We start from the raw sequence: 18,193 nt of genomic DNA on the forward strand, positions 1-18,193 counted from the left end.
ATAAGGTGCGGCAGTCGGGTTGCCGTAAACTGGAACAAATTTACCATGTTAACCCGCTCAAACCATGGCAAGACAGGGAGGTGGAGCTAGCCGCCCTGGGGGCAGCAATACTGAATGAAAGCCAACAGAGACAGGTGGGGATCTCCCCAGAATTAACCCCAGGGCAGAGGTTCTTGCAATGCTGAAGCAACAATCAGATGTGTTCTCAACAGAGCCTGGCCGGACCACTGAAGTCGAGCACCATATAGTCACGGACCCAGGCATAAGAGTGAATGTCAGGCCCTACCGAATCCCAGAAGCAAAGCGAAAGGAGGTACAAAAAGAAGGAAAATGCTAGAACTAGGCGTCATTGAGGAATCCCATAGCCAATGGTCCAGCCCCATTGTCTTAGTGCTTAAACCTGGCAGCAGCCTCCGTTTTTGCAATGATTTCCGGAAGTTGAATGAGGTGTCAAAGTTTGATACATACCCCATGCCGCGAATAGATGAGCTCATTGATCAACTGGGAAAGGCGCAGTTTTTGTCCATCCTCGACCTGACCAGGGGGTACTGGCAAATTCCGTTGGCCAGGGAAGCCAGAGAGAAGACAGCCTTTGCCGCCCGCGAGGGCCTATATCAGTACACCATTCTCCCGTTTGGATTACGTAGAGCCCCTGCAACTTTCTAGTGACTTATGGACAAGCTACTGTGCCCTCACTGTACATATGCGGCTGCTTATCTTGATGATGTCATCATCCACACCTCTGACCAGGACACACATTTAGAGAAGGTGGCGGCTGTACTGGACACCTTAAGAGAAGCTGGCCTAACCGCAAACCTGGCAAAATGTACAATAGAACTAGCAGAGGCCAAATACCTGGGGTACATAGTAGGGAGAGGTTTAGTGAAACCCCAATTGAATAAAGTGGCTGCAATACAGAACTGGCCCCAGCCTGTATGTAAGAAACAGGTCCAGGCATTCTTGGGACTAGAGTGGTATTACCGGAAGTTTATCCCATATTTTGCTTCAAGGGCATGTCCCCTGACAGACTTAACGAGAGCCCGGGGCCCAGATGTGGTGAAATGGACCCCAGCAGCAGACGATGCATTCAATGATTTAAAATCAGCCCTGTGCAGTGACCCAGTGCTCATAGCCTCAGAATTTGAGAGAGTTCGTACTACAGACCGACGCCTTGGAAGTCAGATTAGGTGCAGTATTGTCCCAAACGGTCAGAGAAGAAGAGCATCTTGTACTATACCTAAGTCGGAAGCTTCTCCCAAGAGAACGAAACTATGCTATCATGGAGAAGGAGTGCCTTGCAGTAAAGTGGGCTGTGGAGAGCCTACGATACTACCTGCTCAGAAGACAATTCACCCTTGTCACAGACCACGCGTCCCTACAATGGATGCACCAGAATAAAGACAGGAATGCAAGAGTAACGTGGTGGTTCCTGTCCCTGCAACCATTCCACTTCCAAGTAAAACATAGGGCCGGAGCCAAGCACGGCAACTCTGACGGCTTACCGAGGCTGCACTGCCTGTCATCTCAAGTAGCCCAACCCCATAGTGTTGAGCAGGGAGGGAGATATGTGACAGATTATTTAGTCTCCAGGAGGTGGGCGGGCGTTAGCCCGCCCACATCTAAAGGACCTCCCCCAAGCCTGCGGGGAGGGTCCACAGAACCCGGAAAAACCAACTAATTACTGGGGACAAATAATGGAAAAACCAGGTACGGGTGTGAGGGTCAAAGGGTTAAAACGAGGGAACCGGATCGGGATACCGAGCAGAGAATCCCAGACAGCGCCCACTGCCCCTCAAATGTCTCTCGAGAGCCAGCGGACGCTGCCCATTGGAACTCTGCCCAGATACGTGAGCGGATGCAACAACGGAAATAGGCCCCACACTTGCAGACCCCTCCCCCGGCCAACCTCTTCTCCCTGGTTTTGTAGATTGCAAATTTGGCCATAGCCAGGAGGAGGTTGACTAGGAGGTCCCGCGACTTTACGCACATCCCATCCATAGCCCCACAAATTAACAAGTGGGGGGGGAAGTGCAGCCAGAACCTCAACAGGAGGTTCTGGAGGAGCTGAAAGAGGGGCTGTAGCCTGGCACACTCGATGTAGATGTGTGCCAGGGTCTCCCTCACGCCATAGAAGAGGCACATTTTGGAGGTGGGGGTAAACCACGCCAAGTACACGCCCGTGCTCACCGCGCCGTGCAAGATTCTCTAGCAGATGTCCCTGGTGGGCCGTGGAACCAAGGTTGAATAGAGGCTGGCCCACCATAGATTCATAGACTTTAAGGTCAGAAGGGACCATTATGATCATCTAGTCTGACCCCCTGCACAGTGCAGGCCACAGAATCTCAACCACCCCTCTTAGAATAATCCTCTCACCTATATCAAAGATATTGAAGCATTCAAATACTTTGAAGGACCCAACATGCAGAGAGTCCTTCAGCTGTAATCTGTGCCCAATGCTACAGAGGAAGGCGAAAAACCTCCAGAGCCTCTGCCAATCTACCCTGGAGGAAAATTCCTTCCCGACCCCAAATATGGCGATCAGCTAAACCCTGAGCATGTGGGCAAGACTCACCAGCCAGACACCCAGAAAGTTCCCTATAGCAACTCCTATCATCCCTCCATTGACCTATTTCCAACTGATAATGAATGGTCAATTAGTTACCAAGATCATGTTATTTCATCCAACCATCCCCTTATCATAGAATCATAGAACTGGAAGAGACCCCAGAAGGTCGTCAAGTCCAGCCCCTCGCTCTAGGCAGGACCAATCCCATCTAAATCAACCCGGCCAGGGCTTTGTCAAGCCGAGACTTAAATACCTCTAGGGATGGAGACTCCACTACTTCCCTAGGTAACCCATTCCAATGCTTCACTACCCTTCTAGTAAAATAGTTTTTCCTAATATCCAATCTGGACCTCTCCCACCACAACTTGAGACCATTGCTCCTTGTTCTGCCATCTGTCACTACTGAGAACAGCCTCTCTCCATCCTCCATTGGTGGTAGGAGGTCCCACCACTTGGTGTCTGGGCGGGACACGAGAGTGGGGAAGTGGAGCATTTGAAGCACGAGCGTGTACAGGTGACTCTTTGGCGCAGTTTGGAATGCGTGCAGCCGGCTCGGGTGACGAGAGGGCAGCGGTCAGGGAGGTATGCGGGGCTTGGGGCCGACGGAGAGATCGGGAGGGCTGGGGGTAAGGGGCGGGTGGGGTGCACCCTCTCGCAGAACCTTGTGGAGATAAACCCGAGCGGTGGGTGGCAAAGCGTCCTTCACCTCCTGAAGTATGCGCCAGGGAGTATGTAGGGTGGAGAGCCCCATGCACTGGGCGAGCGCCCAAGGATCCACCCAGTCTCCCCTGTCGTAGTCTAGGAGGTCTCCGATCCTTGTGACTTCCGCCAGGACCAGCATCCAGCGCACCGAGGGGGACTCCGCCGCCTACACACGTAGATGAGGATTGTGTAGCAGGGGCTCCGCAAGGAGGTCTGCCCCCACGGTGGCTCCCAAGGACCTCGTCACCTCTAGCAGCTTCCAGGCCCGCAGGAGGTCCTGGTAGAAAGCCAGCAGCTCGGAGAGGTCTCGCGGAAGACCTCTCAAATAAAGGCGAAGGAAAGCGTGCGCCAGCGTGCTCCATGCCAGACTACCTGCATCAAATGGGAGCCTCTGCAGGGCCTGGAGGCGGAGGACACGAACCCGCGTGCGCAAACACGTCAGGCCCTGCCCTCCCTCCTCCAGGGGAAGATGGAGAACCCCTGCAGAGACCCAGTGCAGTCCTGGCCAGAAGAACGGCAGCAGCAGCTGCTGGATCTGATCCAGGAAACCAGGAGGTGGGACCAGGGTGCTGAGACGGTGCCAGAGCATGGACAGGACTAGTTGGTTAAGCACCAGTACCCTCCCACGCAGGGAAAGGAACCAGAGCAGTCCCGTCCATCTCTGCAATCGCTCAGCCACCCTGGACTCTAAACCTTGCCAGTTCTCCGGCGAAGAGGGATGCATGGCAGAAAGACACCGAGATAGAGAAGCGGACCCGTGCTCCACCTAATTGCCTGAAGCGCGGGTGGGAGGGAGCTCACCTGCCACCCAGCCCCTACCACCAGACCAGAGCTCTTGACCCGGGCAGAGGAGACCGCCGAGTAGACGGTCTTCCGGGTCCTGGACCACGAGGAGCACGTCGTCGGCGTACGCTGACAGGACCAGCCGCATCTCCGGCTCACAGAGCACCAACCCCGTCAACCTCTTGCGAAGGAGACGGAGGAAGGGCTCGAAGGCCAGAGTATACAGCTGGCCTGACAGCGGGCAGCCTTGATGTACTCCCCGCCCGAAGCTGATCGGTGCGGTCAGGGTCCAGTTGAGCTTGACCAAACACTCTGTGGAAGTGTACAGTATCTGGAGAAAGCCCACAAAGCAGGGCCCGAAGCCGAAGGCCCGCAGAGTGCCCGGGAGATACCCGTGGTCCATCCGGTCGAACGCCTTCTCCTGATCCAAGGACAGGAGGGCGAATGACAGCCCATCCCTACACCCTAGCTCTAGGAGATCCCGGACCAAATAAAGGTTGTCGAAGATGATACGGCCCGGGATGGTGTAGGTCTGGTCTGGATGGACCACGTCCGCCAGCACGGACTTGAGTCTCAGGGAGATGGCTTTGGCGACAATTTTATAGTCCGTGCTGAGGAGCGAGACGGGACACCAGTTCCTCAGATCGCGGAGGTCCCCCTTCTTGGGCAGCAAGGCGAGCACCACTTGCCTGTACAATAAAGGGAGGATCCCGCTCTCCAGGGACTCGGCCCGGACCTTGGTAAGGTCTGGGCCAAGGACGTCCCAGAACATGTGGTAGAACTCCACGGTCAGCCCGTCCATGCCCGGGGATTTATTGGTGGACATGAGATGGAGGGCTTCCGAGAACTCAGCCAGGGACAGAGGCAGCTTTAGCCGGTCCCGGTCGCCTGCGCTGACCATCGGGAGTTCGTTCCAGAGAACCCTGCGGGCGTCGGCATCGGTCGGATCCGGGGAGAAGAGAGAGGCGTAGAAGGCACGAGCCCTCTCGCGCATCTCCGCTGGATACGTGAGGGGGGTACCGTCCTCTGCCAGAAGGCAGACGATGTGTCTTTTAGCCCCCTTCTTTTTCTCCAGGGCATAGAAGAAGCGGGAACCTCGATCCATCTCCCGAAGGAGATGGATACGAGAATGAACAAAGGCACCCCGGGCTTGAAGATCCTCGAGGGCCTGGAGTTCCTCCAGCTTCTCCCGGTACGCTCCGCAGAGGGGCGGATCCTCGGAGCCGGTGGCAAGCCGCCTCTCTAGCTCTAAAACCTCCCGTTCCAACTGCTCTATCGCTGCATCCCTCCGCCGGCTGGCCCCACGGGTGTAGTTCCAGCAGAAGAGCCGCGAGCGCACCTTCCCCACATCCCACCACTGCCGTGCTGAGGGAAAGGCGCACCGCCACCTGTGCCAGGCCAGCCAGAACTCCCGGAAGGATGCTACGAAGCCCACATCCTCCAGCAGGCTGTCATTGAAATGCCAGTAGGCTGGCCCCGGCCTCTCCGAAGAAAGAGAGGCCTTCACAGCCACTAAAATGGTGGTCCGAGAACGGGGCCGGCTGAATGCTGGAGGAGTGGGCCCGGAACAGATGACGATGAGACAGATAAATGTGGTCCAACCGTGAGTGAAAAGACTGACGGCCCACCACCTGGATGTAGGTAAATACAGTTTCCTCGCCCAGGTGGAGGTCTCGTCAGACGTCCACCAGGGAGTGATGGTCTATTATCTCCCTGAGGACGTCCGTGGCGGCCTGGCACTGCTCGAGCCCCGTACGGTCCCAATCCTCAAGGGTGCAATTAAAGTCCCCGCCCAGGACCAGGCACGCACAAGGATCCAGAGAACCGAGGAAGGCAGATGCCCGCTGATAGAAGCGGAGCCTCTCCGAGGTGGACAACGGGGCGTAGATGTTGACAAGATTTAGTGTGAGCCCCTCCATCCGAACCCGGAGATGCAGCAGGCAACCCTGCACGACCTCGGTGGCCCCCAGCACCTCGGGCTGCAGGTTCGGGAAGAACAGGGTAGCCACCCCGGCTTGACAGGCTGACAGGTGGCTGAAATAAACCCTTTTCCCCCACTCCAGCTGCCAGCTAGCCTCGGCGGCCAGAGCTGCGTGGTCTCCTGGAGGAATACGACAGAGTACCTCCCCTTCCGAAGGAAGGAGAGTACCTGACACCTACGGAGGCCCGACCTGCAGCCCCGGTGTTTAGAGTGGCAAAGATGAGCGGCGGCATCGAGAGGGCTGGGGAAGATCCTCATTGGCAGGAGTGCCAGCGGCCCCCACTGGACCTCACAGCAAACCGTGACTGTGCCCAAAAACGAGCAGGGCGTCACGGAAGCTGCGGGCCCGCTGGTAAGCCGTGGCCTCCCGCCGCCCAGTCCCTTTACCCTCCCCCAGGAGGGCCCTTACTATTTGTAGGATGAGATGAAAATCTCCCCAGCGCTGAAGGGCGAGAGCGACTTTGTTCTTGGAGCCACGGATGTCTTCCAAGAAAGCATGCATCTCGCCCTTCAGCACATCTGGCATCGGGGCCTCGGGCCCTCAAATGCCTTGGGGCCAAACCCCTCCGTGAGCCCCGCGACCCATCAGCACGGGGATGCAAGGCATTTGAGGTCACTGCTGGGAGAACAGTGGCAGAGGGAGACCAGCCCCAGATGTGCTGGGAGCAGGAGAAATGGAAATCGCCTCCCGGGGGTCAACGTCTGGGCTAAACGTGGCAACCCCAGAAGCATCAGTACTAGAGCAAGGGGAAGAAAAGAGTTGAGGCAGGGGATCAGGAAAAGGAGGGAGACGAGGAAGGAGAGTAGGGGGAGGGAGAAGTGAGGGATTGGGGAAAAGACAAAGATGGGGGGAGGAGGAAGAGGGATTGGAAGCTCAATTGGGAGAGGGTTTGAACACGGAGCAGGAGAAGGAACAGGGTGAGAAACCCCAGCGGCGGAGACACCGGGATGCGGTGCCTCCTTGCAGGGCAGAGAATCGGTGGCAGCAGTAGGGGTAGTAATAGTCTCCCCAGCGCTGGGCTCCAGTGCCACAGAGAGTGTAGCACCAGAGGCCTCAGCGCCGGGGGTGATGGATATTAATGGGACCTCTCGCCCCCTGAGAGCCTCAAGGGTTGCTGCGGCAGAAACACTGTCAATGGCCAGGCAGATGGTCGCACCCTGGGGCAACTCAGAGGGAGGGAGAAGGGACAGCAGCAAGTTGGAAGGGGAAAGAGGTCTGTTGTTGTCCCTCCAGGACCGGATGATCCCCCCCGAGTCAGCCAGGGTCAGCCCCAAAGCCTCCACCTCCTGAGAGAGGAAGGCGAGCCCGCTGCCCGCCACCAGATGGTGATCTTTGTCGGTGGCAAGGTCAGCGGCCGCCCCCTCAGCAGAGGTGGGAACAGTGGGAGCGTCCTTCACGGTCGCCCCCTCTTGCGGGGACCCCGGGAAGGAGGTGTTCACCTCTCCCACAACTGCCGCGGTCACCTCAACCGCTTCGCAGTGCTGTGAATCATTCGAGGGCTCAGAGGGTGGGACGGTTCCAGTGTCCATCCCCATAGGTGCAGGGAGGTTGTCCTCCCCCTCAGTGGGTGGGGTGGAATGCCGAGCACGCTTTCGGCACCTCCCTGTTGCAAGCTCCCATCCCTCGGAGGAAGGGGGCTAGGCCTGATTAGAGGAAGAGCCAGGGGACAAGGGCGCTAGTAGGAGGGCAAGGGTAGATGAGGGCTGGGCAGCAGGGGAAAGGATGCCTCCCCCTGAGGCAGGTCCTGCCCGAGTCCCGTCACTGACCCCGCCACCCTCTCCTCCACGGGCCCGGCCTTGCAGCTTTTGGTGGTGGCGGCAGCAACAGCACCCACACGCTCATCTGGGCCCTGCGGAACCCTAGCGGGATTGACGACAGTCACGGTTGGAGGAGGGGCGACCCCAGGATCCGGACTGTCAGGGCCACCTGCGATGGTAGGGCCGGTGCCCTCCCGGATGTCAGGGGTCCCGGGTGCCTCTCCAAACTGGGCCAGGGGACATTCCCTTCGGACGTGCCCCATCGCCTGACAGAGAAATCACCGGGCCTCCCCCATGGTGTAGTACACCCAGTACCGGGCCCCTTGATGGGGCACCAGAAATGACCCTTCGAGGGCTTCTCCGCCACGTCCCACCGGCAGTAGTTGGATTTGTACCTGCTGGCGAAAGGAAAGGATGTGGCAGAGGGTAGGATCTTTGCAGCCCAGCGGAAGGGGACTCAGGACTGACAGAGGCCTCCCCAGGGTGGAGAGGAAAGGCAGTAGGGCGGCATTGGGGAGGAAGGGAGGAATGGAGGACCAAACCACCCATATGCCCAGGTCCTCCAAAGGCTCGAGGGGAACGTGGACTCCCCCCACTGCCAAACCCCTTTTCACCGCCTCCTGGGCGGCGGCCTCGGACGCCAGGAAGAATACCACCTTCCTGAACATCCTAGAGGCTGCCACCATGGCCGCAAGCCCCATCACGTGTGCCAATGCCCGCACGTAGGTTTCCACGTGGGGCAAGGCCGCCACCAAGAGACAATGGACTCCGTGCCTCCTGGTCAGGGTGGGAAAGGGGCCGCGGCCACTGGGGATGGTATTCCTGGAGGCGGCTTGGGAGGCGGCAGGTGGGAGGGTGGCGGCTACCTGGGCCTACGCCCTGGGGCCTGGGACACCGTTGACCCCAGAGCTGGTGGAAGGAACAGGGGAGTGGGAAGGAGGGAGGGCCGCGGCCAGCAGATGGGTCGCGGCCGGGGAGTGAGCCCTCGCCTCCGGGCAGGGCTCTTGCCCTTCTTAGTCCCTTCCTACCCTTCAGGGGAAGTTCTTTAGAGGTGACTGGAGGTGCCGCGGCAGAAGCGGTTGAGGCCCCGGGGTCCTCATCCATGTTTACCCGCCCTACCATAGTGACGGGGGGCCCGGCAGCCTAGAGGTGTTGTTGCTTTTAGGGGTGGGCGGGGGAGGTCTGGCAGGGGTGTCTCTGGACAACCCCTCCATTGTGGTTATAGGTGGGAAGGAAGGACAAACAAACAAACAATTAGGCGAGGACCAAAAAACACCAGGGGAGGGAACAAGAAGGGAGAGGGAGAGGAGGAAGAAGGTTCACCGCTCCCCCCCCCCCACTAGGCTGGAAGTGGGATGGAGGGCGACAATTCAGAAGGGGGAAAAGGGAAGGAGTAAGGAATACAGCTCCCAGCACAGGATGGTAAGAGCGGCTCCTCCGGCTGCACTGGGAATGTGAGAGGTCAATCATTGAAAGGCATGTGGGAAGTGAAACGGTGTGGGGGGGGGGGGTAACTAAAGAAGAGTGGGAGGCTCAGGCGCCAAACGAGATGACAGAGGGGGCATGGGCACATGGGTAGAGGAGAGGGGAATGCAGACTGTGAGGAGGGGCCTGCTCAAGAAAGCAGGAGGGCAGCAAGATACTGCGGGCTGGGGGAGGAAACTAGTGTGCCCACGGGCACCTGAGTGGCAGGTTCACTGTACCTGCGGCAGGACCCACCAGAGCAAGAGAGGGGCGGGGAGGCAAGCAGTGGGGCCAACGAAGGAGATGGCCCCCGCAGCACCTGAGGCTGGGGAGGGAGCAGCAACAGCAGCAGCAGAAATGCAGGGGAGACAGCAGGGAACAGAGGGAACCACTCCTCAGTCCCAGCACCCCACAAAAGCTGTGCCAGCTGTCACCTAGGGGCCCAGATGGCAAGAGGCCCCTCACAAACCCTCACCCACAAACTTGTGGAGGGGAATTAAGAACCCCAGGAGCTGCTGTAAAGCAGCCCCCTTACCTCCTCCACTCCAGAGGGAGTAGCAGCTGCAGGAACGGTGAAGTCCTGGCCTGCAACTGTGAAAAAAGGGGCCTGGCAGTCCCCAAAAAGATGGAAAAGGGGGGTCTTGCTCCCCCCACCAGGGTGAGGGCAGCAAAGGCCCCCTATCCACTCCCAAACCCCAGCAGCTCCTGCAGCCAGCTGAGGGGTGGGGAAAAGCTGCCTGCAGGCAGAGAGAAAAGGGACCTGGCCCAGAATGTAGCCAGGGCCAGCCTGCCTGCCTGCCTGCCACAACTCCAGTAGCCTCCCCGCACACCCCTCCCAAAAAGGGGAGGGAAGGGGTGCAGGGGAGGAAAAAGCACAACAAGCCCAGACCAGCAGCCTTCTGTGGTCAGTAAAAGAGTGGTTCCTTTTTCACCTCAGTCAGGAGACAGAGCGGGGCAATACAGCGGGTTCAAGAGCTTGGTGGAAGGGGAAAGAGGCAGAGAGTCAGCAATCCTGACTAATTAGGGGCAGCTGAGACAGGGCGGCTGCAAAATCAATTAAGGCCCAGGTGAAACTAATTGGGGCTGCCTGGAGGCCTATTTAAGAACTCTCCCTGTGAGTGAGGGAAAGGAGAGCTGTGAAAGAGTGTGGAGGAGGAGTTTGGTGAGAGAAAGACATTGGAAGAGCCAAGAGAACAGCCTCAACTTTGTTTAAAAACTACAGGGAGACAACAAATCTCAAACCAAGGCGACTGAGCCATATTCTGTGACTGCTAGACTGTGGGCTGAACAGGGGTCAGGGGCCCAGGAGTGGGATTGACCCTGCCACAGCTGGTATTTTATACCGTTGTATACAAATGTGTTTATGAATCATGTTACATCACCTTATGTAGATTTCTTTTCCTGAACAGGATTTTAAGACTATAGGTAGCTAATTTAACAAAAACAAATTCTAGTTTAGAAAACACAATATAGATTGTACTATAGGAATGCTCTGTAACTGCTACCTGTGTGAACAATGCATGTACTAGTACAATGCACCTAAAGCAAAGGACTATGTAGCACTTTAAAGACTAACAAGATGGTTTATTAGATGATGAGGTTTTGTGGGCCAAACCCACTTCCTCAGATCAAATAGTGGAAGAAAATAGTCACAACCATATATACCAAAGGATACAATTACAAAAAATGAACACATATGAAAGGGACAAATCAAATTTCAGAACAGAAGGGGGATGGGGGGGGGGGGGAAATGTCTGTGAGCTAATGCTATTAGAGGTGATAATTGGGGAAGCTATCTTTGTAATGGGTAAGATATAGCTAGAGTCTTTGTTGAGACCCCCATGGGGAAGGGGAGGGGGGCAGGGAGGAGAGTATAGGCCCCGTAGGTGGTGGTGGGGAATCTCCAGAACCCGTAGCATGGGGGGTTAATGTTCAGGTCCTACAGCTGCGGGGGGAGGGGATGGGGAAGGGTTAGAATTAGGCAACATAGAATCATAGAATACTAGGACTAGAAGGGACCTCGAGAGGTCATCGAGTCCAGTCCCCTGCCCTCATGGCAGGACCAAATACTGTCTAGACCATCCCTGATAGACATTTATCTAACCTACTATTAAAGATCTCCACAGATGGAGATTCCACCACCTCCCTGGGCAATTTATTCCAGTGTTTAACTACCCAGACAGGAACATTTTCCTAATGTCCAACCTAAACCTCCCTTGCTGCAGTTTAAGCCCATTGCTTCTTGTTCTATCCCAAGAGGCCAAGATGAACAAGTTTTCTCCCTCTTCCTTATGACACCCTTTTAGATATCTGAAAACTGCTATCATGTCCCCCCTCAATCTTCTCTTTTCTAAACTAAACAAACCTAATTCCTTCAGCCTTCCCTCACAGCTCATGTTTTCTAGACCTTTAATCATTTTTGTTGCTCTTCTCTGGACCCTCTCCAATTTCTCCACATCTTTCTTGAAATGAGGTACCCAGAACTGAACACAATGCTCTAACTGAGGCCTAACCAGCACAGAGTAGAGCGGAAGAATGACTTCTTGTGTCTTGCTCACAACACACCTGTTAATGCATCCCAGAATCATGTTTGCTTTCTTTGCAACAGCATCACACTGCTGACTCATTCAACTTGTGGTCCACTATAGATCCCGTTCTGCCGTACTCCTTTCCAGACAGTTGCTTCCCATTCTGTATGTAGGAAACTGATTGCTCCTTCCTAAGTGGAGCACTTTGTATTTGTCTTTATTAAACTTTATCCTGTTTACCTCAGACCATTTCTCCAATTTGACCAGGTCATTTTGAATTATGACCCTATCCTCCAGATTGGTCGCAATCCCTCCCAGCTTGGTATCATCTGCAAACTTAATAAGTGTACTTTCTATACCAATATCTAAATAGTTGATGAAGATATTGAACAGAGCCGGTCCCAAAACAGACACCTGCGGAACCCCACTTGTTATGCCTTTCTAGCAGGATTGTGAACCATTAATAACTATTCTGAGTATGGTTATCCAGCCAGTCATGCAGCCACCTTATAGTAGCCCCATCTAAGTTGTCTTTACCTAGTTTATTGATAAGGATATCATGAGAGACGGTATCAAATGCCTTACTAAAGTCTAGGTATACCACATCCACCGCTTCTCCCTTATCCACAAGATTTGTTATCCTATTAAAGAAAGCTATCCGATTGGTTTGACATGATTTGTTCTTTACAAATCCATGCTGGCTGTTCCTTATCACCTTGCCACTTTCCAAGTGTTTACAGATGATTTCCTTAATTACTTGCTCCATTATCTTCCCTGGCACAGAAGTTAAACATGCAGAGCCCTGTCCCGAGTGGTCAATCTTGTGCTGATTTAGCTATCCTCAGTGCTCACTTTGCAGTATCCTGCCCCAGTGGTAAGTGTGAAGATTATGTCTCTCCTCTCTCTGCCCCTCCTTTTGTGTTGTGGAAATCAGCCCCATTCCCACCACTTTCCAGTGTTCCCGATACAACCAAACACTGATCTTGCTTTAAGTCAAGGTTAGAAGAAGCTGCCTACCAAATATGGTGGCTCTAACTGTCTCCATTTAGGAGGAGTTCTTGCAGAAACAGATGGACAGCCAGACATTTTCATTTTTAAATAGACAGATAGATAAGATAGATTAGATAGCTTAGAGAATCTTACCTTATCAAAGGGAGGGTAATAAATAGGAAATTTTGAATATTCTTGAAATGTAATGTGCAAAGCCGTTGCATTTTCAGTGTAAGGATTAGTTTGTACTGTTCCCATTGGATTCAACATTTCTTCAAGTTCATCTAAAATATCAAAACAATCCATTTTATAGTATCCAGAGCCTTTGGGAAAGTCAGCAATGCCATGAGAAACTGTTTCCTGTGTAAAAGTACACAGTGTTGCTCACAAAGGGCCAGACTTTCTCCTACTTTGCATTGGATCTCTGGTACAATCTGTTCCTAACATCAGCATGTCTGAAAACCGAGAAGATCATCCATTGAAAGGAAGACAGGTAAGGCAACAAGCTTGGCTCTTAACACTTCTTCTTCTTACTATTTCTTAGCAGAGAAAATGGAATTGACATTATAGGGGCATTTTGACTTGTCCATCTTCCTAGCTGCAGTTTCAGCCTCATAGATAGAATTTCTGTTAGATGCTGGATCAGTCCTCCTTGAACAAAGTTATGGCAACCTAATCTACGTCCCCGAAGACAAGATTTCCTTGTCTTGCTGAATTACTTCGCTAATGAAGATTAATAAGCACAAAGTAGCCAGTTTTCCTCACTTGGATGGAAAGGTGACTACGATGTGGAGCTTAGGAGAGAGTAGCACAAGGATATCTTTAGGACTTTCTAAGTGCTATTTCTCATTCTGTTATTTAATACAAGCCTTTGAAAAATTCAATTCTCTGTATCTCATTTTCCGCATTGACAAAACAGACATAATAGTTACTTACCTCACAGGACTAAGTAACTTTAAATTCTGTTTCTTATAAAACAGATACTTGGAATAAAAAGATGCCCCAAAACTTCAGAGGCAGTTACAAGTAGTTGGGATTTACTGACAGCAGTTGTAAACTTGCATAGTCCACTGACCCTCAGTGAAGCTAAGCCAATTTACACCAGATACAGATGTTTCAGAATGAGTATCTTCAGCATGATTTTAAAATAAACAAAAAAGGATAAATGATTATACATTAAAATCTCTAAATTGCTGAACAGATTCTCTGTAATGTATATAACATGACAAACCAATTAATCTTGAGTCAAAACAAGTGGAATGATTATTATAATTAAGTTTTCTTCACTGAGATATACAGGTTGCTTAGTAAAACAGTGTAATTTAATATGTAATGTAAGTGCCACATTTCATTGTAACCAAAACAATCATGGGCTTTTTATGACATAGGAATCTGAACTAACAAAAGCAATGAGAACTAACAAAAGCAATGAAATGGCTCCTAACATGTCAAACCCTATAAATTGCTAGAAATAACAGTCAATACCATTTTCAAAGGGCCCTTATTAAGTAACAGATAACACTTCCAAGATATATGGATTTCCAAACTAAATAAATATCCCTAAGAAATTTGGTATTTTTGGGAGAAGGATTGAAGAAAACTGGAGAATTTTAGCAAAAACACCAAGGTAAGTAGACTCCACAGAACATCAAAAGGAAAACAAAGCTAATTATTGAAGGTACATAGACATTTTATGCACTGAGAATATCAGCTCTTTCCCTATTTGGAATAGTGATAACGGCAGGCAAAAGCAATGAATATCATAATCCTAAATTAATGGTGCTCTTTAGTCTCATGAGTATGCTAAGGTATACAGCAAATCAAATCTTACCAGGAAATGAAGTCCAACTGTGCAGTAAGAGGTCTCCACTTTTCAACTGTCCTTTAAAGTCAAATACCATAGTATTTACCCATGCTACAGGATAGTGCTGTTGAAGAAAAAACCAAAACTGTTTAAACAGAATCTAAAAATACATTTGAAATTTTTAAATGGTAAATGCACTAGAAAAATTAATTAGTAAAAAATTGCTCTAAACTAGGTCCCTGATTCAGGAAAGCAAATTCAACACATGCTCAACTTTCAACAAGTACCTAATTCCCATTAACTTCTAGTGTTGAACTGAAGACAAATATATGATTTTATGGATCAGTCCTGTTCAAAAGATACGAATACAATTTCAAAAATACTAACAATTTTTTAATCTTCAATTTAAGGAGTCATTGTCAAGTACTTTAACTTCATGGCCTTTTTCAGTGTGAGGGAAGGGCCAAAATGTTTTACAAATCACAGTAAGAATAGAATATTACCCTGTGTTGGATATTCAAATGTAAACATTGATCAGAGTACATGAAATCCAAAAACTGAATAGTAAAATGAAAATGAATTTTTTTAAACTAATATTTTACTTTTAATATTAAATGTTGTAATACATATGAATATTTCAAAATGTGATTTTTCACAATATCCCTTTTTAAAAGAGTTCTTTTGCAAAAGAAAAAACACTAGGCATTAACAAATTGAGGAAAAATAATCCTTTTTTGTTTTAAATAAGGTCTCAGATCTGACGTTCATATGTTTTTTTTTTTTTTAAACTGGGCGCTACTCCAATTAAGGTTATCTTTTTTTTTATTATTTGTATTTCAGATTTCCAAGGTGAGAAGATAAAATAAATATATAATTCAGTACAATTAAGAGGTACAATAAAGAAAAACAAATGGAGGCATTACCACTTTTCCAGCTTTCCTGATGGTCTGGTATTTGGGGGGATTAATTGTCTTGGTTGACTTTTTAGTTTTCATTTTATCCATGATAGCATAAATGGCAAAGCACAGCCTAGCCATTCTTGGCAAGTCACAGACATTGATTTCAAATTCCAGTGTTTCACTCCAAATATGTTCACTTCTCCCAAATACTTCAGCACTTACAATTGGCTTGCAGAGAAGCTCAGTTCCATGGAAAAGACCAGCTCTGACATGAACCTGTAATACAGGTGTGACAGAAGTGTCCAAAAACATTCCACACACACACACACACCAGTAATATTTATTTAAAAAGTTAAGAGCTGGTAGAAAGCTTTTCTTTGAAATAGACATGTCAGCAGTTAGCTGGTTAACTTGTAAGCATCACCCTTACCAGATGTTGCTTATCAACTAGCTAGGCCTGGCCTAGCCACAGGATCCCATTTAAGCTGACTAAATGGGATTTTATATCCCTATTTTGAAATGATTATCTGATTTTAAAAATCCTTCTCACAAACAATTTTTTTTTTTTTTTTGGTCAGGAAAATCAAAATGACAACTCCCTTGTTGTTCTCCAAGGGTATGTCTAGACTACATTCCTCTTTCAAAAGAGGAAAGTAAATGAAGGAAATAGAAAATGCAAATGAAGTGCTGATTTACAAATCTCACACTTCATTTGAATAATCGTGTCAGATTGCTTTTTTCGAACATTTTTTTTAAAAAAAAAAGCAGTCTAGACATGGTTCTTCTGGGGGAAAAAAACCCACCTTTTTCGAAAGAACCCTGTAAACCTCAATTTTTCAGGAATAAGGGTTCTTTCAAAAAAGGGTCCCCCCCCAAAAAAATTGTCTAGACTGTTTTTTTTTAAACACATTTAAAAAAAGCGATCGGAATGTAAGAGGAATATAGTCTAGATGCACCCCTAGAAGGCTCTTTTAATTTCATTTTCTGAAAGTGAAACTGGAAAGAAAATTCTCGAGAGGATGCTGAGACCAAGCACTATGGTTCTTAGCATTATAACCTCCCCTTAGCTCCACAGCTGGAAAGAATGACAGCTTGGAAACTCAATCTAGGGAAGGTTGTGGAATCTCCATTAGACGTTTTTAAAGCCCAGTTTTACAAAGCCCTAGCTGGAGTGGATTTAGTTGGGATTGTTATGGCTTCTGGCACAGAGTTAGACTAGCTAACATCTTGAATGTCTTCCTAGCTGAATCTTCTATGGATTCTATGAACCTCTTACACTCTTCCAGCCCTGATGCTACAGAAGCAGAGAGTTCAAGGTTTTCTAGCCTGGAGATTGGGTCAGGGAAAAGAGGCTAAGCACTGATACTCTGTTTCACTAGCAACCAGGCTCTGGTCAAATATCACAAGTAAAATGGGCTTCCAGGCATGTAGCCAGGAAGCCAAAAACAATGCCCATGGGGAAAAAACAAACACCTTTTATTTTGATGCTTTGTTTCTAGAATAACATTTGAAAATACCTTTCCCCCCCCCTCCCCCCAGGAAGGGATTTTCATATCCTGGCCATGTCTAGGTCAAACCTTGAAAAAAACGTACAGGTTAGACCTCCCTGGTCCAGCACCCTTGGGAATTTGCCGGACAACAGGAGGTCTCCTGACACCAGCCCTGCAGCCCCCTGCTCCTCCTCACTGTTGGTTCCTTCGATCCAGCCAGGCTGCCTGCTGACCAGCCCTAGTCCTGGCTCTGCTAACTGCCAGGTGGTACATGGCCAGCAGCGCTGCTTCTGCTGGGCTGCTGTGGCCATGGCCAGGTTTCCCCCTCCCAGGTTGTTGCATCCACAGCCCCAGCCCCACTGCTAGGTGGCACATGGCCCTGGCTCCACTGCTTCTATCATGCTGCCACAGCCCGGCTTGGCTTCCCCCTACAGAACTGCTGTGGCTGCAGCCCCAGCCCTGCTGACAGGAGGCAAGCAGCCCCAATCACACTGCTGCTGCTGCCCAAGGATATTCCTGCTCCACTGCTGTCTGGGTTGGTGTGGCCAGACTTCCCCTCCTGGGCAGCCATGGTCTCAGTCCCCGTTGCTGGGTGGGGTGGCAGGCAGCTCAAATAGCACTCCACCAATGCCTAGGCTGCCCCGGCACCGCTACTGCCCTGGCTGCTGAGGCCCTGCTGCCAGACTCACAGGTCTCCCAGCTGCTGGTCCTCATGCCTCGGGGTTCTCATCCAGGAGCATCCATGGTCATGCCGGACCACAGATGTTACCAGATGAGAGAATCCCAGTTAAGGGAGATGCAACCTGTATTTCACTTTTGATGTCTATTACAGTTGGTGCTGTTAGTTCGAATTAACTTTGTAGTGTAGACATACCCTAGCTTTTGCTTATCAGTTAAATCAAACATACTATTATATCCCTACTTTGCTTTCAGTTGGAGGTCTGCCACATGGCTTTTGAAATCTTGGTTACTGCTTCACCCTGGCAGGTCCCATTTAACCCAGGACACTGAACAGGGAATCTGTATCCTCCTCCACCTGGAGGCCCAAGCCATTTGCCATCCACTTCATGAGATCCTGGTGGACTCTCAGGCTGTCTGGTGGTACTACCGGTAGCAAAGCTGTTACTGCCTTATTCAATTAGGAGGGAGAAGAGGTTAGGCCTGACTATCCTTCCTCCAGGAAGGAGAGTGTTAATCATTCACCAAATTCTCCACCTGCAAAGTTGCT

The 18,193-nt window shown here is 50.7% G+C and overlaps 1 protein-coding gene across 6 annotated transcripts in view; it reads right to left on the reverse strand.

Moving 5' to 3' along the window:
- Nucleotides 1-18,193, reverse strand: part of PIK3CB (phosphatidylinositol-4,5-bisphosphate 3-kinase catalytic subunit beta) — a 229,428-nt gene that overhangs the window by 126,671 nt on the left and 84,564 nt on the right. For all 6 annotated transcript variants that reach the window (XM_075937524.1, XM_075937519.1, XM_075937522.1 and 3 more), the window contains 3 exons: nucleotides 15,500-15,751; nucleotides 14,604-14,700; nucleotides 12,926-13,056 (listed from right to left, as the gene is read on the reverse strand). In XM_075937524.1, coding sequence (XP_075793639.1) covers nucleotides 12,926-13,056; nucleotides 14,604-14,700; nucleotides 15,500-15,751 — 480 coding nt within the window. The remainder of the gene's footprint in view (nucleotides 1-12,925; nucleotides 13,057-14,603; nucleotides 14,701-15,499; nucleotides 15,752-18,193) is intronic.

The sequence above is a fragment of the Pelodiscus sinensis genome, chromosome 10, assembly GCF_049634645.1.
Source record: "Pelodiscus sinensis isolate JC-2024 chromosome 10, ASM4963464v1, whole genome shotgun sequence".
NCBI lineage: Eukaryota > Metazoa > Chordata > Testudines > Trionychidae > Pelodiscus > Pelodiscus sinensis.